The 24,867-nt window shown below is 59.3% G+C and overlaps 1 protein-coding gene across 3 annotated transcripts in view; it reads left to right on the top strand.

Moving 5' to 3' along the window:
• DIS3L2 (DIS3 like 3'-5' exoribonuclease 2) overlaps window positions 1–19,825 on the top strand; it is a 375,400-nt gene extending 355,575 nt beyond the window's left edge. For 2 of the 3 annotated variants that reach the window (XM_060107077.1, XM_060107078.1), the window contains 7 exons: window positions 12,445–12,628; window positions 13,313–13,399; window positions 16,406–16,553; window positions 16,930–17,060; window positions 17,229–17,333; window positions 18,635–18,736; window positions 19,366–19,825. In XM_060107077.1, coding sequence (XP_059963060.1) covers window positions 12,445–12,628; window positions 13,313–13,399; window positions 16,406–16,553; window positions 16,930–17,060; window positions 17,229–17,333; window positions 18,635–18,736; window positions 19,366–19,518 — 910 coding nt within the window. In that variant the 3' untranslated portion in view covers window positions 19,519–19,825. Of the gene's footprint in view, window positions 1–8,743; window positions 8,935–12,444; window positions 12,629–13,312; window positions 13,400–16,405; window positions 16,554–16,929; window positions 17,061–17,228; window positions 17,334–18,634; window positions 18,737–19,365 lie in introns of those variants that run through there. The other variant, XM_060107079.1, reaches the window with a different exon arrangement.
• Window positions 19,826–24,867: the final 5,042 nt, after the last annotated feature.

The raw sequence follows: 24,867 nt of genomic DNA, 5'->3' as shown, positions 1-24,867 counted from the left end.
GGGCTTGCATGTTTGCTGGCGCAGTATGGCCAGCCTCAGACATGGGGGCAGGGAGCCTTGGGGAAAGGCGCTGTCCCTCTGAGGTTGCTGGGCAGGTGGCAAGCCAGGTCAAGATGAGTGACCTCGGCTCCTCCGCTGCTGCAACCCTTGCTGAGGGCGGGAGGTGCCCTTGACAGTCAGGAAGGAAGGGTGGTAGTGACACGGCAGGCCACCACGGGTGCCCGTCCCCCAGTTGCCAGCGTGGCCTCAGGGCAGGCCCTGTGTTGACCCCCGGCTGTCAGCAGAGCCCTTGGTCGGGTGCTGCTAAGGAAACCCTGCTGTCCAATCCTTAGAAAGCTTAAGGCAGGTGGCACCGGATCACCTGAGGAAGAGCAGTGGGTGGGGCACCTGGTGTCCTCGCTCTGTAAGCTTAGGGGAGTCACATGACCTCTCGGAGCCTCCCTTTGCTCGTATGAACAAGGAGGGGTCTAAGACTTGTTGTGAGACTCAGAAGGGCCGGCAGTGGCCAAGCACCTGGCATTGGGCCCTCACAGAGACCCCCAAAGGCATCTGCTCACCCGGGCCAGACTTGGGCCAGCTCCCCACTCCACAGCGAGGTGGTCAGGGGCTGCACCCCCAGGCCCGTTTCCTCATCTGTGCAATGGAGGCGGCAGGATCCTCTCTCTCTCCCTCTCCCGCAGTTGTAATGAGGGTCACATGGCTACCATACGTGCAAACAACGTAAAGCACCCTAGAAATGTTAGGGATTGGTCTTGCATGAACCAAGCAAAACATCGCAGATAAAAAACATACTTAGGAGTGCCTACTGAATGCCAGATACTGTTCCAGGCCCTGGAAATCAAGGTAAATGGAGCTGGCTGAGCCAGCCAGAGCGAGATTAGTGGGGGACAGGTGGGAATGGTGACCCATAAAGAGTCGGGGGTGGGGCTGGAGGGCGGCCTGGGCCAGTAAAGGAATCGCAGGTGCAGGTGAGTGGAGACCCAGGTGAGCAGAAGCCAGAACAAGGCTGCAGTGTGAGAGAGTAGGATTTGTGTCAGCTGAGGGGCACAATCAAGAAAGTATTGGACAATGCAGTTCTTGGTCTCTGTCTGGGCCGCACAGAGCAGAGGGCTGCAGAGCATGGAGAGCCGGAAAACCCTCGCTGGGACCCGCAGCCCAGCCCCAGGGCCTCAAGCATTGAAGACTCGTCTTCAGCAATGACTGGCAGGTCTGCCTTGTGTCCAGGGTGAGAAGGAAGGACTGACGTTTCCCCAAAGATTTTACAAGACATGTTGTCTTCAAGGAGGCCGATCTCACCCACGTGTGTGGCTAGAACTGTAGCCCACTCTTGGACCTTTTTCACAAAGCCAAAAAGGACGTGTCAGGGTTACGAGGAGCCCCACAGGGGCCTTTGTAGCGACCGGAAACACTTGCCCAGTCTGCCCAGGCGGTTTCCTAAGGTGGTTTCACAGCCAGGTCCCCCGGCCAGTGTGCGTCCCGCCTGCGCCTTCCGCTGGCCCATCTCTTCCCGTTGGCGTCAGTGCCGGTGCCCGCAGGAGGTCAGTGTGTCGGGGCTGGGGCCCCACCCCTCCTGCTCATTGCTGCAGCCTCCACGGGGCCCCCCAAATGCTGCAAGCCCCGATCGCACGTGTGCCCTGGACAGCCCCCCCACACCAGTGGAACTCTGGTCCTCCCACAGAAATGCAGAATCCTGCAGGGCTTGCTGGAGGTGGAGTTGCTGTGCCGGGGCATGGTGGGGGGAAAATGTGGAAACACAGATTCCCTCTTGATGGCAGAGGGGCCACTACTGACCTAAAGAACTCGGATTCCCATTCTACCCATTCCAGAAACCCCTTTTCTCCTGGACACATTACCCTTTCCTCCACTTGCACCAGGTAGGCCTGGCAGCCCCTCTCATCACAAGTTAGGGGTAGAGGACAGACTTCAGAGTCAAAAAGCCCAGTCTCCAGACCACGGCCCTGCCACACGCTGGCTCTGTAATCTACATGGTCACCATCCTTGGCCTTTCAGACACTCGGTTTCCCTGTGTGCAGATTAGGCCTGACACGCCCCTTGCCGTGCAAGATTTTGTGGGGATTCGATGAAATCACGTGCCCAGCCTGAGACCAGCAGTGGTTCCTATTTCCCTGCAGCCTTTAGTGGTCGTACAGCTGGGGCGGCGGCCCTGCCCAAGGAGAGCTGCTCCCCAGCGGCAGTGAGGCCAAGGCTGTCTTGGAGGTGAGCGAAGCATGCTCTAAGGTGCAAAAGCAAAGGGGCTTGGGTTCCCAAGGACACGCGTCTCGTCCTCTCTCATCTAGCTGCCTTTTGTAGCGTGTGTGTCTGTGCACATGCGTGAGTGTGAGAGGGGTGGAGAGAGAGAGAACCTGTGCGTTCCACAACACCCTTATCTCTCGAATATTCTCGTACCTAAAGCCTAGTTTCTAAATCACAATTGATCTCTCCCAACATCAGTGATGACCCACCGCGCCGGCCCCCACTGCGCTTGCCCAGGCTCTGTCCATTATCCAGGGCTGCCGAACCGGCCCCCGCTTTTGGGCTGGGGCCTGAAAGGGACGCCAGCCAGGGAGTCCACCTAGGGCAGATAAGCCACTGGGGGGCACCACAGCGGCTCCCAGAGGTGGCGGGGCTTCTGCGCGTCTTGGCCGTACCTCCTCTGGTCAGCGGTTCTAATTCCAGTTGGGCAGCAGCTAGAAGTGGAGAAAGGCATGTGTGTCAACATCGTGGTGGAGCCAGCAAGCCCTAATTACCCAGCTCTTCGAGGCCACACGGCACAAACTGCCACCTGGTTCTTCTGCTTAGGGGGAGTTTTCTGCCACGAGCGCGCAGGTCTGCCCGGTGCCTCGGTGAGCAGAGCCCTGAACCTTGGGAAGGGAGCGAGACTTCTCTAGCTTCTTGACGCTGACAAAGGGCTTTCTGCCTGTCAACCCGGCTCCCGGCAAGCCCCCTCCCCACTCCCTACCGCAGCTACTGGGCCTCCCTTTGGCAGGGCCCGAGGGCCGCTCTGAACTGGAGCCTCTGGAGACGTCCTTTGAGGTAGAAAAACAAGCGGCTGAAACGTGCCTCCTCGCTGCAGCTGGGCCCCGCCCGCTGAACCTATAGAAAGGCCCTGGAGTGGATTCAGCCTCCCAGAAGAGGAAACCTGGCTCCGGCTTCACCCGCAGGGCCTGTTATGTCTGGCTCCAGAGGCCTTCTCCTCTGGGGTTTTCCACGCCTGTGAACTCGGCCCCATTCATTTCCCTGTGGTTTCATGGGAATGTCCAAAACGCTCAGCAGGTTGCAGTGAGCCCAGGAGGAGAGGGGTCAGCGCGAGGCCCGAGCGGCGGCCGGAGCACCCTCCACTCGGGCCTGCAGCGGGGTGCCCGCCGGCTGTGGATGGGCGCCCTTCCCTCGGTCTGCTGCATTTCCTTTGGTGCTCCCCCAACCTACCCACCCACCCGGGAGACTGCCTGCGGCTCCCTCCCTCCAGGCCGCCCCTTTCCGGCTCCGGGCTACCAGCTCCACCCTGGCCTGGGAGAGAGCTGTGCCGTGCTCCCTTCCCATCCCCAGCAGCTTCCACTTTAGTGCTCATCCGGCCGCTGACTTCCCATTTCACCGGCTCCTGGGCCCTTGCATTTTCCACCACACTACACTCAATTAGGGGCTGCGGGGAGAGCAGCGGGGGGCCCCTTGAGGGTGGCCAGTGCCTCCGCTCCCGCTGGCTGCTCAGCTGCAGAGAAGGGGCCACGCCCGGGCGCACAGCCCTTGTGAGAGGCCCAGCGGCTGCCTTCACGGCCAATGCGAAGCCCAGGGGCTCCTGGCCCACAGTGAGGATGTGCCCAAGTGGGGAAAGTTTAGTCTTCAGAAGAAATGAATTTGAAACTGGCTGGGAGCAATTCTTATCAAATTTCCAAGTTAGCAGTTTTCACTGAGAGCTAATTGAACCGTCTCTGTAAGCGGCCTGATTCCATTTGCAGGAGGCTCCCGCAGAGCTGCGAGGAGTGCCCTGGTGGCTGAGGGCAGAAGAGGCTGTTCTAGTCTCTCAGTTGGTTTTGATCTTTGAAAATGGATGCATTTCCAGGTTTGGGCAGCAGCCTTGCCACTCTGCCCTGGCTGCCCGGCTCCCCAGTCACTTCCCCACGTTCTGAGTGTTCTGGGTATGGAAAGGTTGGGTGAGTTTCTCGTCTGGTTAGCCTGGTAAAATGGATCTGGAGACGGAACATCCTTGGAGGCTCAGCCCCTCTGGCCAGGCAGGGTTGAGAGTGTAGGTGCAGGGGAGTGGGGGGGCCGAGGGCCGGGGCCCTGCCTGTCGGCACCACGCTGGGCCAAGACCCCGCTGCCGGTGCCAGCCTCATCCGTCGTCTCTGGGAGTTCTGTGGGAGCGCAGCGTAGCCCGCTTGGCTTGGCCAGCCCAGCGCTGACCTCAGCCTGGACTGTGCCTGCCCCAACCCTCGGTCGGCCCACGGAGGCTGCCCTGTCCCTAGGCCGTATTCAAGGGGCCTCTCTTGACCTGACGGGTATGGGCCCTTCTCTTCTCTCCTGTGCCCAGTGGACTTGAGAAGACAGTTTTAGGGACAGTGCTTCGGGTGATGCTCCGCGGTCACCTGCGTGCTCATCACACACGGTCTCCCCTGGGGTCCTCCTTCAGCAGCGGGAGGCCCAGACAAGCCTCCTCCTCTCCGCCCAAACCTCTTGGGCCAGCCTCCCCTGCTGGGAGCTCACAGCTGCGAGGACACATAGCCTCTTCCCTGGGTAGCCGCTTCCTGCCGGATGGTTGGTTGGTCTGGTACTCACCCCCAGGTTCTTTCCCATTAGCTCCTTTGCCTCTGAAAACATAGTCAGATCTTTGGGGAACTTAAAACAGCAATCAGAAAACAGTACAGAGGCCCTTCTCACCCTCTCCTCAAACTATTACCTCTTTCACCAACAAACGTATTGAGAGGAGTCCCCACTGGACCGCCTCCCTCACCCTTGGATCTTTGGTCTTCGGAACCAACTTGCCCACCCTCAGGGCCATGGCCACAGGCTCCTCCTTGCCGAGGCCGCTGGCCCTCTCCAAGGCCCTCCTCCTCCTCAGCTCAGGGTCTGCACAAGGCACAGCTGCCCCGCTGGAGCTGGCTCCCTCTTAGGCCATGTGGGCTTCTGGGCCTCCTCGTCACCCTCTGAGGTCCCTCCCCTCTGCTCCCAGAGCCTCACCTTGCGTGCAGCTCCAAACTCGGGCCTGCCCTGGCCTTTCTTGTTGCCTCTGGCTGCGGCCTGCAAGCCCTCAGGTTCGTCAGCTACCCCCTGACTGTGCCGGGCCTCTGGTCCCTGTGTCCCGCTGCCACCGTGTGCTTCCCTTTCACGGCCGTCCTCATTCAGCAGCCTCCTCCAGCTCCCCCGTGCAGCCCCCATCCTGGAGTCTGGCTCCTCAGGCCCCAGAGGGCCATTCCCGCCCTCACCTTGTAGCCCTCCTCCCTTGATTCCTTATTTTCCGAATGTGGCTGATGCATGTTTTTCCCTCGTCCACACCTTGACTCTTTTATCCCTTTCATGTGAAGTGTTTTCCTCCTCTTGGCCGTCTCCTGAAATTGGTCTTATGTTTGTGGGTGTATCCACCCCCCCACGAGGCTGGGGGCTCCTGGGCCCGGGACACGGCAGACGCAGCAGGGTGTCGAGGTCACACAAACTGGTGGCGAACCCAGCTGCTGGTTACGAGGTGTGGGACTTGGGCCTGATCACCTTTCCTTTTTGCACCTTAAGCTTCCCCACACATTGGAAAGGGGTGGAAGCACCTCCCAGGCTGCAGGAGGATTTAGTGGGCCGCACCTAGGTGCTTCATAGATGTCTCTTCCCTCTCTCCCTGCACCCACCCACAGCAGCAGCTCCGAAAAGGTTTGAGGCTGAGTAAGTGAACAAACAAACGAATGGCTGTAGGGGAGTTGGGTAAAATGACAAATGCCACCAGCTTGCTGTGAGTGGGGACAGGTGCTTTGTCGACTCAGGGGATGGGCAAAGAGCAGGGGAAGGCTGTGGCTTCTTTCTCGGTGCTTGGGAATGATGTCAGCTTCTTAGGCAGAGCTTTATGTTTTCAACAACCTCTAGCAGCAAGTGTTAGGGGTCAGAAGTATATGCGTGAGGGCTGTGTGCCCACGCAGAAAAGGGGCTTTGGGGCAGGGCCCCAGCCCTCTCAACTTCCGAGTGTGCACCATCCTGGGAGTCCTTCATCGTGCACAGATTTATTGAGCGTCTACACTGTGCCAGGCCTCGCACTGGGCCCAGGGTAGGCGGCACTGGGTGAGGAGGGGAGATAACAGCCTACGATCAAAGGGGTGATCACAGCAGTGTGGGCTAAGTGCTGTGGTGGGATAGGAATAGGATGCCCAGGAGGCACATAGGAGCCAGGTGGGCACCTCACGCTGCCTCCCCAGAGGAAGGGACATCTGAGAAAAAGAGACGGGGGGAGACTGGTGTAAGATTCCAGGCTAAGGGAACAGCAGTGCAAATGGACAGAAGCAAGAAAGAGCCCCAAGAATTCAATATGGGGACTTCCCTGGTGGTCCAGTGGTTAAGAATCCGCCTTCCAATGCAGGGGACGAAGGTTTGATCCCTGGTCGGGGAACTAAGATCCCATATGCCGTGGGGCAACTAAACTCGCGCGCTCAGGAGCCCACACGCCACAATTAGAGAGAAGCCCGCAGGCCGCAACGAAAAAGATCCTGTGGGCTGCAGCTAAGACCCGACGCAGCCAAATAAATAATAAATAAATAAATATATTTTTAAACAGAATTCAGTATGACTGGAGTGTGAGGGTTAGAGGGGCAGCGAGAAGGGAGAGGTGACCCGGGCACGTGACAAGAGGTGGCCTGGAAAACCTCATTTTACCAGGAGGTGGAACTGCCCTGAGGACAGTGGTCGCCCCTGAAGGGCTTCAGGCAGGAGAGGGGCATGACCATCCAGATTGGCCTTTGAGAGAGAAAGCATCTCTCTGGGTGTGAAGACTGAAACAGCAGGGAGTGGCTAGAAATAGGGAGGCCAGTTGCTAAGAGATGGAAGCCTGGACCGAGGTAGTATTATGGCAGGAAGCGTCTAGGATCTTGCTGTATTCAGCCCTAACCCTAGGGTCGGGGCACCCGGGCCAGTCACTTGCACAGTATGCGTAATAATAATGTAATATTTATTTAAGACCAGGCACTTGTCTATCGTTTGCCCATTTTTTTCAGGTAAATAAATTGAGATTCAGAGAGGTTAAGAAATTTATCTGAAATCACACAGCTAGCGAGTGGCAGAGCTGGGGCTCAAGGCAAGCTGCTGAGCTGGTAACCACGAACCTCTCCTCCGCTCCAGTTGCCCGGGCTGTGCACTTGCAGCAGGGAAGGAGGTAGGCCAGGACACGTGAGGAGCATGCGCCTCACCATAGGACACACCCAGCCGCCCAACCAGAGGGCCTCCTGTGGCCACGGACACACCCAGTTTCTTCATGGACAAGGATGGGCAGCCTTCCTCCGAAGAGGCAGACAGTTTAGCCCATTTCTCTCTTAGCCACTGTCTCACCCCTGTCAGGTAGAGCGGCCTTTTCCAAACATCATCCTTTAAGATGTGACACAAACAGCTTCAGCCATTAGTGAGCAGTGAGTGCTGCACCCCAGTAGCCCCTTCTCCCCAAATCCTGATGCATGGTAGCATCTTAAAGGCAAAGGGATGTCCTATAATAAAAAACCACATGAATTAAGGCCCTAGCATTTCATATGTATCTATACTTTTTTGTTAAGTAAGTAACATTAACACCGTCTGGCACACACCATTCTAGACAAGGCAGCTCTGCTGCGTGAGGAGTGTGTGTACTTGTGTGTAGCTTGCTTGTGGTCTTTACCTGCCATCTGCCGTCGCAGGCGAGGGACTCTGAGGCCTCTAGGCTTGCTCACCTCCTCCCTGGGATGAGAAGCCTTCCCTCCAGCACCTGGAGGCCCAGAGCTCAGGTAGGTGGGCTGCTGCAGAGTTAGTGCTGCCGAGCTTGCATCCTGGCCCGGCCCCCTGGCTAGACCTTCATCTGTCTGTCACAGCAGAGCTGGCCCAGCCCTCCAGGGTCATGGGGCCCCTGGTGGCACTGAGCTCCAGATGCTCAGCAGATGCCAGGCCTGAGACCAAGGCCCCGGCTCTGAGGATTTGGCTTGCGGTTCTGGAAGGTGATCCTGGCTGGTGGCCATTCCTGAGCCCTATTTAGAGCAGTTGCCAGGCAGTTGCTGAGATCCAGCGCCCGCCCCCCTCCCCTGCAGAGGGGAGTGAGCACATGCCTGTGCCGTGCTGGGGCAGGGGCTGGGTTATGATCAGGGCAGGTACCCAGACCAGGGAGCAAGTCTGCGGCCAGGGCAGCGCGCAGGGCTCCATCCCCGCTTGGGTTTCACATCCCAGTGGGTATGTGCAGTTTGCTCTCAGAGGACATCCTAACCACCCAGGACAGCTTGGAGCATCTCTGAGCTCTGGCTGCGGGCCTGGGCATGCAGCTCTGCCCCTCAGAGGCAGGAGGAGATCAGGGTGAAGGGGTGCGTGCCGCCCGGTCAGCTGTGGGAGCGCCGCTTCTAATCAGCCTGCCTTCCCTCAGAGCGCTGTTCACTCTCCCTGACTGAGCAAAGCCCTCAGCCCCAGAGCTGGCTTTGGCCAAGGAAAAACACACTGAATGGGAGCCCAGAGACCCCTGGACCTTGGGCCGCAGGGCTGCAGTTTATAAAGTAAGGCTCCTTCCTGCCCAGAAGTTGCTGGGTTCTAAGCTGCTCCTGCCACGTCCCAGGTCCTGCGGCAGGAAGATGCTGGGCGCCCCCTGCTGGCCCGTCCGGGAACTCACCCGTGAGGAGGACCTGTGGAGCCCCGGAGGAGCGGGCCCCTTTGCTGGCCCAGATGAGAGCAGCGACACCCACCTACCCACGCCCCAGTCCTGGCCAGCCCGGCTCCCCTTCCGGATGCCCGGCCCCGTTGCTGACGGTGAATTCGGAACTCATTGCAATCTGGCTGCTGATCGCTTGCCTTGCCCTTGGCCTTCCTGTTGCCACGCTGCGTGGGGGGACCTGCGCCATCGCTGCTGCACCCTCCCAGGCACCCCAGGGCCGGATGGGCTCGGGCTCCGGGCCCTGCTCTGCTTTCTCCCGCCCACAGGCTTGCACCCGCCCCGCCCCCCACCTGGGGGTGTAAGAAGGACTTTGCGGACAGGTTGTGGGGAGACGGTCCCTGCAGCTATCCTAGGACACCAAGGGATCGGGCTTACTGCTGTGCCACCTCCCTGTTAGGTGACACTGACATTTTTCTGGGAGACATGGGCCGTATCTCTGAACTGTCTTGGAGGGAGGCTGCCCTCTTAACTCCCGCCCCCTGTCCTGAGGGGCGGGCTGAGACACTCAGGGATGTGGAGCCCCCAGAGATACGAAGGGACCTGTCCAAGGTCAGCCCCTGCGACCAAAGCTTCGCAAGACGTTCAAGGTAACAGGAGCGCACTTGCTTTTCTCTCACCAGCCTCAGGTGACTCTTGGGACTGTACTGGGGGTCGCTGGAGAAGCAGCTTGACTGAGGACTATTATCACTGCTTGGGGCTTCGGGTATCAGCTCCACCCTCCTGTCCCTTGCCTGGGTTCTCCTTATATGAGATCCTGAGGCGGGAGAGCCTCTGCAGGAAGTAGGAGCAAGAGCACAGCTCCTCATTAGGAGGCTCCCTGAACATTCCGTTCCTTTGACCCAAGGGGTGGAGGTGAGGTTAGAGAGGGCGGGGCCCAGGCTGGAGCCCCCGCCCCTCCAGCCCTGCTCTGCTTCTTGCCCTGCCCTAGCCTGAGCTCACACAACCCTCCTATGGGGCCATGCTGTCCCCTGCTGGCCAAGCTTGCAAAACGCAGCCCAGGGTCAGCCCCAAGGTTACAGGTGCTCCCTCCTTGCCCAAGCCTGAAGCTGAACTAGACCGCAGGGCTCCAAGGAGCAGCCTGTGTGCCCCCGGCCCACAGTGATACTGGGACTGCATGGGGAGACAAGTCTGGAACCGCCCGGCACACGGTCACATGTGCTGAGTAGGCAACAAACGAATGGCTGAATTGTGCATCTGAAGCATTTACGTGATGATGCTCTGCAGGGTCTGACCAACAGCAGGCAAGACATCAAGTCAGACATCAATCTAGCAGGACTTGAGACTCCTCTCGAGCTGACAAGATCAAAATATGAAAACCAAATATGAAGAGTCAAACGGTGCTAGACTGTGACAGAGGTGGCCCTAGACAGGCTGACCCTTGTTGCCAGGTATCTAATCAGGCAGTAAGTGCCCAGGAGGGATGGAGATGCCCTTCAGGGAAGACATGGAAAGGTCAAAGGAGGGTGACAAATGGCAGGGATGGAAATCACAGGGTACCACGAAGAGACCCCAGGCTGGCCATTTAGCTGGAAGGTAAGAGAGAGGAAAGCACCTCCTGTGTCTTTTTTTCCGGTTGTTTTTTGTTTTTTTTTTTTTTGTTTTTTTTTTTGGCCCTGCCACGCGGCTTGCAGGATCTTAGCTCCCCAAGGACCAGGGATTGAACCGAAGCCATCGGCAGTGAAAGTGCGGAGTCTTAACCACTGGACCGCCAGGGAATTCCCAGCACCTCCCGTGTCTTGAGGCGGACGTCACGCCAGGCGCAGGGTCTGCCCTTGAAACATGTTTTACTCCTGTTAGTTTGCACAACCACTCTGTGAAGCACGTGCTATTATTATCCCTGTTCTACGTTCAAGAAAATAGAACAGAAAAGGTCGGTAACTTGTTCAGGGTCCTGCAGCAAGAACATGCTGGAGCTAGGATGGAGGCCTCGCTCAGGAGGTTTGGTGGTCGGGTTCCAGCACATGAACTCGAGGGTTTTTAGCAGGAAGTGATACGCTCAAGGACAGGTTTTAGGGTGGGAGGCAGGATGGCCGCTTAAAAGACTGTTGCTGCAACCCAGCGGGGAATGAAGAAACTCATTCTACACACAGGCCTCCTGCATGGCGGAAGGGCCACTGAGACCTGACCCTTGCAGTCCTTCACCCAAGCCCTTCCCCATGGTGGGTGGTAGGCTGTGGGTCGGCCCACCACGGTGCCCACACAGGAGGAGCTAGGAGTGCAGGCCATGGGTGGGCCTCCTCCTGAGGTGCAGGCCTGGTCCTGGTGGTGCCTGCCCTGGGGCATTCCACAGCCCTTCTTCCTCATAGGGTGGGCTTTGCAGGGAGACAGACGTGCTCTGGGCGACAGCCCGGCAGACCAGAGCCACCCCTCAGCCTGGAGGCCCAGCCTGGGGAAGGCGGGGCTCTGCCACTCACGCTCTTGTCCCCCCGCTGGCTGTTCCTTCCCAAGAGCTTGGGGAGGGGACGAGGCTGACCCCAAGCACTGCCCACACCTCTAGGAGGGGACGTTCATTCAAGGAAGCTTCCTTCCTGACCTCTCCTGCCTCTGGGGGAGAAGCATGGGCTTGACATACAACCTAGAGCTTCAGATTAAAGTCTGGGAAGAGGCTCCCTAAGCTGGGCAAGTCCCCGAGAGTCTCCCCAAGGGAGGAGGCTTTCCCCACGTAGGGCACCAGCCCACACCCACGCCCCTTCCTGGAGGCTTCAGCTCTCGTACACGTGCCTGATCCATGTGTCCTCTGCGGGCGCCCTGGGCGGAACAGCAGCACGTGGGCTTCCTGCCCCAGATCAGGGGGCTAAGGGTGGTGCTGACCTCAGCGCTGTGATGCAGCGTCCCCCTCTGCCTGACTCCTGCACTTTGGCACACTTCTGCCCTCCCCCGTCAGTCCCTGCTGCTCCCTGTGACTCTCGGCCTGCCTTGGAGCCACATCCATTCACACTCGTGGATCCTAATCACACTCGGGCGAAGCAGGACTGGAAGGTTGGCTCCTAAAAGGATGGCTCTGTGGTTTGAACACCTCAGCAACGCCTTTGTCTTTTCCCAAAATGCACGGCTTTCCTCTTGCCCTCTGTGACTCTCCTGTTCGTCCTCAGAAACACTCATCTTTCCAGGGGGGAAAAGCAGCCACGTACTCCTGGAAACGGGGGGCCCTGGGTCTGCGCGCCTGCCTCTACACGCCCCCCCTGCAGAGTCCTCTGGGTTCTCATGGCCTGCCCGGGCATAGTGTTTTCTTACAGCTGGACATGCCCCCCAGTGTTCTGGGAAGCTTAGTCATTCAGCAGAGATCTTGACTGAGCACTTTCTCTGGGTCAGGTGAGGTCCCAAGTACCAGGGCTACAGCGGGGAATAAGACAGGCACCATCCCTGCTCTCCAGGATCCCCATCTCGTAGGAGACACAGCCCACGAGATAACACATCAGCAGAGAAGAGTACAGACTGGTTAGTGCAGTGAGGGGCATGAGCTGAGGAATGAGGGGGAAAGCAACCTGCAGGAACAAAGTAGATCGGATGCCGGGAGGGCATCTTGAAGCTGAGACAAGGGCGCAAGAGAGCCAGCTAGCAGAGAAGCAGTAAAGAATGACCCCCACGGTCCCTCCCTTCTGCAGGCTTGTGGAAGAGTTCATGCTCTTGGCCAACATGGCTGTGGCCCGCAAGATCTACTGCACCTTTCCTGAGCGAGCCCTGCTACGGCGGCACCCCCCACCCCAGACCAAGATGCTCAATGACCTGGTGGAATTCTGTGACCAGATGGGGCTGCCCATGGACTTCAGCTCTGCAGGGGCCCTCAATGTGAGTGCTGGGAGCACAGGGGCCGGGGAGGCCCTGCTTAGGGAAGGAGGAAGAAGGCCTGGGAGCCAGGCTCAGCAGCCTCTGCATCCCACCAGGGTCCGTTACCCTTTAGCCATATCCCCCCCACCCCAAGGGAGAGGGGAGGGCCTGGGGACAAAGCCTGCAACTCACAGGGCCTGGAGGGGAGCCCGGGAGACCGAGGGAGTCCCCTCAGGGCTCAGCTGTGGGCAGGGGTCCTGTGGCCAGGGATGGGCCGGGCTCGGACCCAGAGGCTTCAGTAGGGGCTGGGATTATTGGAAGCCAGAGGCTGTTTTTCATGGTAAGGGGTATCAAATGCTCCCCACCTGGAACTGAGCAGCATGGGGCTCAGGAATCCATGGCCTCGGCTCTCATTCCACAGGAGGGAGACTGTCCCCATCTGTGCTCCAGGCCTGGGGTAAACCAGCCTGCCCAGGCCAGCCAGCTGGACATGGAAGGACTGATCTCAAGCCAGGACCCCCGAGGCAGACCCAGTGTGGGACACAGTCTGGGGGCTGCTGACCCCCCTGCACCCCACCCATGGCCATCTGAACAGGGCTGGGCCCCTTGGCTGACCTTTCCTCCCCAGGGCCAGATGATCAGTGGGTGATGGGGCCCCAGAGCCTCTCCCCAAGCCTGACTGCGTATCACATGGGTTCCTTCCAGAAAAGTCTGATGGAGACATTTGGAGATGACAAGTACTCACTGGCCCGGAAGGAGGTGCTCACCAACATGTGCTCCCGGCCCATGCAGGTAAGGAAGGGCCAGGCCTCCATCCTCCGCCTTCTCCCTGGAGCACCCATGCCTCCGCGGGCTCGGAGAACCTTTGGGGAGGTTTGGAGAGGATGCCCCCAGGCAACACCCAGCACAGGCAGTCCCTGGGCTCCTGAGCTTGACGTGCTGCCTCCTGCTCAGGCTTGCCTGTGGGCTCAGTTAGAGGAGACGTTACAAGCCCCGCTGCCCTGCTCCCCCCTGCATGGCCTCTGGGGCTCTTTCCTGGCAGCAGGCGGGGAGCCACGCCAGGGCACGTCCCAAGACTCCAGGGCCCGGACCCCACAGACCAGACCAGCTCGGGCAAGGGAATGGGGCCTGGTCAGCAACTCATGCTCAGATGGGGACCCTGGAGGGGAGAGAGAACATTGGTCTCCTGGAGCAGCCTGCACAGGGGGGCGGTCCTTAGCCCCCACTGTGGCTTGTGGGCCCCAGGCAGAGAAATCTCCCTGTCCCAACCGGTCGGGAGAGGGGTAAGTCAGGCCGTGAGGCTGTGTCTGCAGCTAGAGGACAGGCCGGCAGCCTGGGAGGCAGACGGTGGGCTTGCTCCTGGCAGCCAGTCGCAGCTCTCCCGAGGCTGTGCTTCAGCCGCTGTGGGGCTGAGCATCTTGGGAAGGAGCCACCCCCGTGGACTGTCCAGTCAGCAGGAGCTGTGGATGCTAATGGGTCCAGCGGTGGGCCGCAGCCCAGCCTGGGAGCAGTGATAGACCATTGTCCAGGGGCTCAGTCCCTGGGCAGATTCAGTATGTTTCCCAAGAACCAGATCATCTCAGTGGGTCACAACCGACTTGTTTTCTGAGACCTCACAGCTCTGCCAGGAATGGGACCACCAGGTCTGTTTGGGTCTGGCTGCCGTTACCCTGCCCCCAGTCACCGATGTCTGTCCTGCATCAAGGGCTCTAAAGCACCCCCCATGGAGAGGGGGGCGTGTGTCTCTGGTCACTGGGCTTGACACCACATACAGGTCCGATGGAGCTGCCGTTCCCTGCTCCCAGCCTCTGGAAGCCATCCACCTCTAAGGCCAACCCAGCCCTGGAGCTCCAAGGAGTCCTCTCCTGAGTCACCCAGAGCCTGAAAAAGACTGGACTTCTCGTGGCCTTGCCTGCCAGTAACCTCAGAGGCCAGCCCTTGCCTGGGGATCTGATGTCAGGGAGTGACCAGAGTGACTGTGGTGCCTGGTTCCCTGTCTGTGTCCCAGTTCTGGGTCCTCACCCATCCCACGCTGCCCAGAGGTGCCTTCGCCACCCAGGAAGGGACCTGGGGCCCTCTGCCCTCCTCACCCCAGCTCGTCTGGGGAACTGGGCCACTTCTGAGAACAAGGTCCAAACATGGCTCACAGTGGAGGCTGCTCCCTCCCTCAGTGACTTACCCGAGATGTAACCCAGGGCCCAGCGGGAGCTGGAAGGGAAGCAGAGTTGGGTAGCCGAGCAGGGCACCACCAGCTGCGTCCTGGATTCCAAGGCCGTCATACACAGAGTAACCGGAGCCGGCTGTCCATTTGTGCGAACACACGGGAGGGTGTGAGGGTGAGCAAGCGGCAAGGGAGGGAGGGAGCGAACACACGAGGGTGTGACTTTGGCCCTGGCAGAGGAACCTGGTCACTTGCTCCCAGGCAGCCGCGGGTCCTGGATTCCCAGCCCTGAGAACTCGGGGAGCACAGGGCAAGCGGCTTCAGGGCCCGTGGCCAAGGCTCTCAGCACAGCTGCACTGCGCGGGCCAGGCTGTTTGCTGGGCCCCTAGAGAAACTCAGCGTCTCTCCTTGGGCCACAGTCCTAACTCCTGCCCTGCAGGATGGCCTTTTGAACTCAACGCTCTGGGTCTCGGTCTCAGGACAGGTTGTCAGGGACAAGAAGGGCTGAGGCTGGGGGCCTGGCCAACCGCTGCCTCCCTTGGCTGGTGAGAGGTGGAGCATTGGGGGCACAGAGGTGCTGGGGTGCAGGCGTGGCCTTCAGGAGGGCAGGGGTGAGGACTAGAGGGCAGGAGGTCGGCTAAGACCAAAGGCTGCACCAGGGCCAGAGAGGAAGAGCCAGGCGCCCGTTTTGCTCTGGGTGGAGGGCATCCTGGACCTTCTCTCCTACCTCCCGTTCTGGCCACATGGTGGTGTTGGGCTTTGTGTCCTGGCGAAGTCCTGCAGCCCCCGGTCCGGCATGACCACGGGCTTTCCCTCCTGCTCGCCATTTCAGTGTAGCTCTTCCAGCCCTGTCCTGGGGAGGGGGCAAACCAGAAACGATCCCTTCCTCCTGGTTCCTGGCAGTAACAGCCCTTAAAACTCAGTAGTGGGGCTTCCCTGGTGGCGCAGTGGTTGAGAGTCCGCCTGCCAATGCAGGGGACACGGGTTCGTGCCCCGGTCTGGGAAGATCCCACATGCCGTGGAGCGGCTGGGCCCGTGAGCCATGGCCGCTGAGCCTGCGCATCCGGAGCCTGTGCTCCACAATGGGAGAGGCCACAGCAGTGAGAGGCCCGCGTACTGCAAAAAAAAAAAAAAAAAAAAACAACTCAGCAGTGACCGGCTGTGGAGGAGGATGAGTTCCAGCTCCTCCCCAGCTGTCCTCTGACTTCAGCCCAGGGTCTCCCCTCCCCTCCCCTCCCCGAGGGCTTTGGTGGCAGGTCCCTCAGGGCTCTGAGGGAGGAGACCCTTCAGCATCTTAAGGGTTCCCGCAAGAAACCCACAGCCTCTCCCCCGGCCCACTCCACTTCCGGTCATTGGCAGAGGGGCCCTGGGCAAGACCTGCCCTTGCCTTCAGCAGGAGAGGGGCAAGGGCACCCACAGCCCCGCCCAGTCTCATGGCAGCCCCAAGGGTACCCTCACACAGAACAGCCCCTGACGTCTTCGGGCCTGCCCGGCTTTGCTCAGCTGCCTGCAGCCTGGCAGGTGGGTCCACGCCCCCAAGACTGCCCCTCGTGAGGCTCTGAGTCTCCCAGGCTCGCAGAGCACACCCAGCCCGCACCCAGCCTGGCCAGGCTCTGAGGTCCGCCCCACCTCCCCAGATGGCCTTGTACTTCTGCTCGGGGGTGCTGCAGGACCAGACGCAGTTCCGCCACTACGCCCTCAATGTGCCGCTCTACACGCACTTCACCTCGCCCATCCGCCGCTTCGCTGACGTCTTGGTGCATCGACTCCTGGCTGCCACGCTGGGTAAGGGGTGCGGCACAGGGGGCGGTGCCAGCCTGTGCCCAGCTAAGGGCTACTCCCCCCCACCAGAGTGGGTGCCCGGCGGCCAGAGGCCACACTGCCATGACTGTGAAGGCCCCAAGGGGTCGGCAGCCCAAGCAGTAGGGGAGCCTGTGCCAGAACCTCCCCTGTGAGCACGTGCTAGGGGCTCGAGGGCCCTCACTGTGGCAAGCCCCCCTTTCTCGGCCCTCCCAAGCTGGGCATCAGGGAGGCCTCAGCTCTGCACGGGGCTCCCAGGCCCCATCTGACCTGGGCCAGGGGCACCACGCTACCCAGAACCCCGCCAAGGCCGGCACACAGAGAGCACCTGCCAGTGGGCCCCCGACCACTCTCTGCCCAGGCTACAGGGAGCTTCCAGATGTGGAACCCGATGCCCTGCAGAAACAGGCTGACCACTGCAATGACCGCCGCATGGCATCCAAGCGCGTGCAGGAGCTCAGCACCAGCCTCTTCTTTGCCATCCTGGTCAAGGTGAGGCCACCAGCCTGCCGTCCCTCCCCTTCCCTCCACCCCACCTTCCCGCCAGGGCACCTGCTCACAGGGAGGGCTCCAGGAGTCCGGGGCCTTTGGCAGCTGGGGTGGGCCCTGGGGGGAAACTGCATCCCCTGGCCGAGCCTTGGCTGGAGCCCTACCCTGCAGGAGAGCGGCCCCCTGGAGTCGGAAGCCATGGTGATGGGCGTCCTGAACCAAGCCTTCGACGTGCTGGTGCTGCGCTATGGGGTACAGAAGCGCATCTACTGTAACGTGAGTACTGGAGGCTGCCAGGGCCAAGGTTAGGGATGTTCTGGGCAGGCAGAGGGAGCACCGAGCCGCGTCCACTTAGCACATTCCCTTCCCACCTGCCTGTCCCTGTTCCCACTGCTGGGTCTCCTCCCTGTTTCCCCAGCATCTGATGGGGTCTTGGCTCAGGGACAGCCCTTGGTAGACACACGAGCAGGCAGGATGGGAGCCCAGGCCGAGGGCCCTGCTGTCCCCGTCCACAGTGGGGCAGTGACGCTGCGCCCCTCGCTCAGCTGTGGGTTGTGCTGGCACCAAGTTCACCCGATGGGTCCTGCCGAGACAGCCAGCCGCGCCTGCCTGGGATCAGGGATCCAGGCCAAGGGTCAGGCTTGGGCCTCTTTCCCAAGGACTTGAGCAACCAGAGATCAGGTCCATCCATAACCAGTATAGGAAGCAGGGTAGGCAGGCTTTGGGAGATTTTTTAAGGGAACATTGGGGAAGGAAAGACCAGAGAGAATGGTCCCTGGCCACTCTGGAAGCTGTATCCCCTGAAAAGAAGGAAGAGGCTAGCCCTTGCCTTGGTCCTGCCCTGGGGGGGTGCTTCATTCGAGGTTCTTTCCAAGGGTACTTGGTGCCAGTCTAATGCCTGCCTGAGGGACCTGTTCCAGCTGACCTTGTGGTTAGTGAGTCACCACCTGGCCCCTGACCTTGGCTTTGAATTTCCCAACACCCAGAGGACTTTGGGGTGTGCAGAACGCGGTACATAGTGTGGAATAAACATGGTATGAATGAAATGGATTAAAGCAGGAGAGACAGAATGAAGTCCAGCGGGAATCAAGTCGGGCTCTCGTCCTGAAGTGCATTGAACAGCATGGAGTTCGGGTCTAGATCGCCTCTGCTCACAACCCAGCCCTCAGTCTGTGCTAACAGACCCAGGGCCGGTAGGAGCGGCAGCCCTCCGGCCTCAGGTGCCCAGTCCACCCCAACCGTACAGGGACGGTCCCTGCTGAGGCAGGACAGACCCACCACCTGCCCCGAATAACACGTGGAGACACCGGTGCCCCCCGGCCCCCGCCCCTCAGCGAAGGTGGCCTCTCAAGGCCCCCCAGAAGCTGGCCAGAGGCAAGAGGCGAGGGTGCGGGCCGTCCCCCATCAAAGGGCAAGCAGCCAACTGTCAGGCAGCAGGGCAGGGAGCTCCCCTGAGGCCAGTCAGAGGTGGGCCAAGGCAGGGGGCTGCTTCCAAGCACTCGGGGCCTTGCAGGGTCAGAGTTTAAGAGGCGGCGCCTAGAGCCCGGGTCCTGAGATGCAGGTGTGTGCACCCCCAGGCACTGCCCCTGCGGTCATACCGTTTCCAGAAGGTGGGCAAGAAGCCGGAGCTCACGCTTGTCTGGGAGCCTGAGGACGCGGAGCAGGGGCCGGCGCAGCAGGTCAGACCCGGGGGTGGGGCAGCTTTTCCAGAGCGCCACTGGGTCCCCTTCCAGCCCACTCTTGGTGAGCCCCCTCCTGCTTCCTGGGCGCGCTCCCCAGGCCTCATCTCCCGGGCTCCCCCTACTCCCGGCTCCGGCTGCGATTTCAGGTTCTACCCAGCAAGGCCGGCAGCGGCTCCCCCTCACCACTCCTTGGGCCTAGCCTTCTGGCAGCACCTTCCTTCCCCGGAATCACCCACCCTGGGGAGAGGCAGCGGCCTCTGCCTACCTCCCTAAAGCAGGGCCCTTAACTTCGGGCGTCCTTTTGAGAATCTGATGAACGCCATAGACCTCCGACCCAAGGAAACAGGTTTTTACCTACAACACGCTTCAAAGAGCAGACCCGGACGCCAGGGGTTTCTGCCCCCGGGCGCTGAGTGGCCCCAGCAGGCATTGCCCACAGCGGTGCGTGGCTCCACTGCTTCGCACCGGGACCCCACGGCCTCAGCCCTGAGCAAGCTCCGCTTACAGGCGGGCCAGCAGAGGCCTAGGGCAGAGCGAGGGGCCCCGGGGCCTGGCTGGGTGGACAGCCCCCCGGGCCGCCCCCTCACCGGCACCCGCGTCCCCTGCTGGGCTCTGCTGTGCCTCAGGTCGTCAGCATCTTCAGCCTGGTGGAGGTGGTGCTGCGGGCAGAGGCCACGGCCCTCAAGTACAGCGCCATCCTGAAGCGACCCGGCACCGAGGGCCTCCTGGACTGGCAGGACGAGCAGGGCAGCCGTGACCTCGAGGAGGAGCAGGACTGAAGCCGCCAGCCCGGCCCACCCCTCCCCCACTCCTGTTAGGAATAGGAACTTCGGGCACCAACGGGGATTCTTAATGTGGTTTTTAACAACTCAGGGTTTTGTTTTTATTTTTTCATTCTATTTTATTTGTGCAGCTTGGTTTTCAAACCGGAGGGGGAGGGTGGGGCTGGATGGAAGGCTGCGGCCTGGCCAGTGCTCAGCAGCATAGAGTTAGACCTGGTCCTCCTGGGAGACCCGCGCCCCTTGTGCCAGGTTACCCACGGCCCTCCCGTGCCCAGGAAACCAGGGGTTTGCAGTAAATCAGTGTCATGGAATAAAGTCAAGTGTGAGTGCCGCCTGGTATGTGGGGCACCGGGGTGGCCAGGGTAGTGGGGTGCCCCTTGGACCCAGGACAGGGGACCTGGCCCGGGCTCCACCCCTCACAGCTGAGCCGGGGTTGCCACCCTTGGGAACCTCCCCGGCAGTTCCAGAATGATTCACAGAGCTGGCCCTGTGGCCGACTGATGCCAGCGCCTCATTCTGGCTGATTAGAAACGGAATTAGTATGCAAGACGGCAGGCACACCCGTCACCACGCCTCATGTAGCTGTGTCCATCCCCACCCCAGCACTTCCTGTCTGCCGGCTGGCCCCCCACCCCCACCCATGGCCCCAGGACGGGGGCTTGGGCCCTGTGCCACCCACCCCAGCTTCCAAGGCCGGAGCTCTGAGTGGCCCTGTCCACCTTCCTTAGCGGGGGCCAGCACCCCAGCGTCTCCTGTCCCGATCCTGTGCCCTGGCAGCAGCAAGGGAGCCTGGGAGCAGAGTGAGCCCTGGCCCTGCCTGAGGGGAGGGGCCCCCGGACCGGCCTTCCTGACCAGAGAGGGGCAGATGGGCTCCTGGTGGCCCTGGCCTGGCCCAGTCGACTGCCTGATACCTGCCTGAGCACCAAGTGATCCCTGGGGACCCAGGGGCAGAGGTGGGAGGCCACCGCACTCGGCTCTCTCTCCAGCTGGTTTGACCTAAGCCTGTGCTTCTAGTTTCCCCAGCGAACTAGAGAAACACAGGTTGGCTTCCCCAGGAGCTGCCAGAAACTAGGGTGAAAACCCCATGGGGACCAAGGTCCCAGTTCCACCAGGCTGTTTCCTGGGGTGTTGGTATTAACAAGCTCACTTGATCTGATTTCAGTTAATTTTCTTCAAAGAAAACTTCAATGCAGAACCCTGTAGGAGGGCTTCGCCGTGGCTGGAGTGGTGACTGGGCCTGGCTGCCTTGGTCTTGGCCACCGGCCGGCCGTGGCTCACATCCCCCCCCAGCACTGGGCCGGGTGCCAGAGGGGGACAAAAGAGACATCACTGTGCCCACCCTGAGTTCCCTTCTCTCCTCCTCCAGCACCTTGACCAGCCTTCGGTCTGTCCAACCTGCCACCCCCAAGACATCCCAGAGGCCACCACTCCCTCTCTGCTCCTGCCCCAGAGCCTTCTAGAACCAGCTATCTGGAAGGGAAATGGTGAGGGTCCAATGGTTTGGTATTTGGATGAAGAGGTTTCTGGGTGCTTCTGCAGCCTGGGCAGCCTGACAGTGCGAGCCCAAGGGCCAGACATCTCAGCCCTGTCCTCCTCCTCTCACCTGCCCACCCTCTGAGGAGGAGCAGCCGCTCTCTCCTTGCGATGTTCCCCAGGGCCTCCCGTGGAGCCTGGGAGCTGAGGGCAGAGCAGAGCCCCACGGAGGGGCGACCTCAGGATGGTGGTGGGTCAGCGTGCTGGGCCCTCTCTCGGGCAGCATGGACGCAGGCTGGACACCCTTCCTCATGGCCCCAGCGCCCCAGACCGTGGTAAATCGTAGCCAGCTTGGTCAGCAGGGAAGACCGTTGCTGCCTGGACTTGCTGGGGAAGCAGAGGCTGGCCTCGCCCTGATGGCCCTAGAGCTGGGGGACCCATAGCAGCCCCAGCAGCTCCACCCCATTTGACAGAAGGGGGAACTGCACCCAGAAAGGAGGTAGGTCTCTGGCCAAAGTGACACAGCCAGACTCTGCCCAGCCAGGTCCAGGGTTCAGGCACCTGCCCTCCCCCAAACGCCCTGCCTGTGGGCTCAGAGCAAATGGCCCAGCGCTCGTCCCCCCAACGTCAGCTGCATCCTTCATCTGCATCTGCTCAGTCAGCAGGTGTCCTTGACACCACCCACGTGCAGGGCACTGGCCAGACACACGTCCATGGTCCAGTGAGGGAGACAGCCCCCTGTGGCCCCTAGCTCAGGGGACTGTTGATAAAGGGGGTGGTGAGACCCAAATCTTGTCAAAAATGAAGCCGTGGTCTTTCCTTCAGCTGTCCCGGAGCACCTGCACGTGTCCTCAAGGAGCCACCTCCGGTCGCCATGGGGGAGGGAGACGTAGACACAAATGATGTCACTGCAGGACAAGGTTCTAGCGAAGTTCAGAGGCTGGGGTGTGTGTTCCCAGCCGTGAAGGGTGGGTGCTCAGAAGAAGAAAGTGCCCGCAGCCGGCCCACGTGGGCAAAGAAACTGAGGTTCGGAGATTCCTGACATGAGCCGTGAAGGGTGGAGGTCACTAGGATCAGAGGTGCCCAGAGGACGGGCAAGGAGGTGCTGGCGAGGTCGGAACGGGGTAGATCCCCACTGACCCTTAGGGCAGCCCGAGAGCGTGCCCTGTGTGCTGTGGGCCATCAGAGCCCCGGGAGGATTCTCATCAGGGCTGTGACGCGATACGACCTTTGTCCTTCACTCATTTATCAACAGCAGTGAGTGCCTTCGATGTGCCGTGTCCTCTGGGAGCTTATGGTCAGGAGGGGAAGTCGCCTTTCTAGTGTGGCAGGTGGTGGGGACGGTGTTGATGGCAGCAGAGGAAAAGCAGTGCTGAGGAGGGGGGCATAGGTGGCAGAGACGTCCAGGAACCGCCCGGGGCTACTCGTGGGCACGGCCCCAAGGCAGGAGCGGGCTTGGTCGGTGAGCGGGGCCAAAGGGCCTCCGGGGGTGTTTTCCCAGGGGCCCTGTCTCTTTATGGGACCTGCTCCCCAGCTTCTAGCCCATCCCTCCCGCCTTCGTGGGTCCCCAGCAGCCACCATTCTATACCACGACATCTCTGATGGGACCCGGGGTGGGCACCTGGCCCATTCTTTCCTGGGGTCTATCCTAACTAAAACTGGGAGAGGGTGTCACTATCTCCCCAGGATGGTAGTTTGCAAGACATGGAAGCTCATGTTTCCAGAAAGTCACCGTGAAGGAAGCAGTGTGCACCAGGAGGAAGGGAAGCCGTCTCAGAGAAGGGAGACCGAGCGCCTCGGAGGCACCGGGTTTCCCGCACCCCAGGAGACCCAGAGGCGCCTCCGTGTGTGGTGGGCTTTTCTGCCTTGTGGTAGTTCACGTACCATGAGGAGCCTTTCCATCAGTTCCCTTCCCCCTAAAGTTACTTCACACTTGCTTTCTTTCCTTTGCAACCAAGATAGGAGTCTTCCTGAAGCCTCAGGATGTTACCAAAGGGATCTTGGGTGCCCTCCCCCAGCGATCAGCAAAGCCCATCTACTGACATTGGTTGTGGTAAAGTTTTTTTCAGGTGCCAACCAAGGAGAAAGGACAACTCATGCTCATAAGACCCAAGCTCCCTGATGGCTTTCAGGGAAGGGGTTTTAAAGGCAGCAACACAGGGTGAGGGTTTGGAGGTAATGATCAGATTGTGGACTTGCTTCTCTTTGGTTGGTGGTCCGGGTGTTATTTCAGGAATCTTAAGCATCAACCTTGTGGTTCCAGCCAGTCTGGGGTCTAAGTGCTTGTGGTCAGTATGTAGTTACCATCCTCCACCTGGGTGGGAGGGTCTTCATTCCTGCAGAACACCTCAAAGATTTGTGTCAGATTGTTACGTATAATCCTTGAGAAGGAACTAGATGTCCTATGACTCTATTGTCTAAGCTATTCTTACTTTTCTTGCTTGATGGCTTTCCTCTGTTTTGCATTCCCTCACTTCTCTAATTAGTAACCACTTGTATCTGTTCTTTGGAACTCAGGGAAGGCCTAGGAGACTTTTTTCTTACAAACAAGAGATGGGGGACACAGCGGAGCTTTTGTACCCAGAAAGGCCTCGTGGGTCCTGCTCAGTTTCAGTTCCCCCTTTTCTTTGATCCTTCTCAATCCTCAGGGGAACAGGGACAGGACGAGAAAGGGAATCAAATTTTGGATAGAGACATTCATCATAAACTCGGCAGCGGACCTTAGTTTTAGGGGGACTTGGTTCCAAGGACCCTACCTGTTCTGGCCCCTTGTCCTGTCCAGCCACCCCGGCTAAAGTGTCCCGGAGTAAACACAAGGTGTTCCCTTCAAGCCCTGCCCAAATTGCAAGTTTGTGATCAAAGAAACTATTGTTGTTTAAGTTTATTTTGGGATGGTTCATTACACAACCATAAAATGCAGAATATCAATAGACTATATCAATAAATATAGCTTAAAATTGAAAAATGAAGAAGTATGTGATTTAGAAACAATGGTAAGTATCAAAATTAAAATCTAAGAGGGGGAAAATGGTTGCCTCGGAGGTGGGAAACTGCAGTGAGGGGGACAGGAACCTGCTGTTTTGTTTTATTGTAACAAACCTTATGGATCTATTTGATACTTTAAACTACCTTAATGTCTAAGTTGGATAAAAATCAAAACGAAAACGAAAAACAAAATTTTTTTCCTTCTTTTTGCTTAGCAGGAATGGATCTACAATTGGTTTAAAAGGCTTCTTGTACACTCAGCAATGGGTGTATGAAACAGCCCATTATTCCAGCAACTAAGATAAAATTCCTGCTGACACGACCTGATATTCCCACTCAGCTAAAATGCTGCCTAAGGTGTTTTACTTAAAGACTCGGGTAACAGTCTTGGGGGTGACGAGTCCCGGTTGCCTCAGTGGAGCCCCTAAGGGGCCTTGTTTATTCTGTGTCTGAGCCCAGGCTTGGGCATCCAGGGTGAGGTGCCAGCCAGGCAGGAAGCAGCCTGCAGGTGAGGCTGCCAGCCCAGGTGTGGCGGCTCCGCAGAACAGCTGAGCCTCAGGCCCTTCCTGGAGGAGTTCGTGGGTCTGAATCCCGGATTTCAGGGTTATTTGGAGTTAGGGGGTGTGGGTTAGGTGTTGAAGCAGATTAAAGATTTGAGGCCTGGTGAATGGAAGGAGGAAGATGCCTTTCACAACAAAGAAGGCTCTGGAGATGGAGGAGGGTGCCTTCAGCACTTGCACATAACTTAGTATGGCAGGGTAATCTCTTTGAACCTTGTCTTTTTATGGGTTTTTGTGGTTTGGGGATTTTTAATATGTAGGAAGCCACTTTAGGGGGGAAATACATTTAAATCTTTCACTTTTTAAAGTTATTATTTATTTATTTGGC

Source organism: Mesoplodon densirostris, chromosome 8, assembly GCF_025265405.1.
Source record: "Mesoplodon densirostris isolate mMesDen1 chromosome 8, mMesDen1 primary haplotype, whole genome shotgun sequence".
NCBI lineage: Eukaryota > Metazoa > Chordata > Mammalia > Artiodactyla > Ziphiidae > Mesoplodon > Mesoplodon densirostris.
This window is presented reverse-complemented; position numbering and strand designations above follow the sequence as displayed.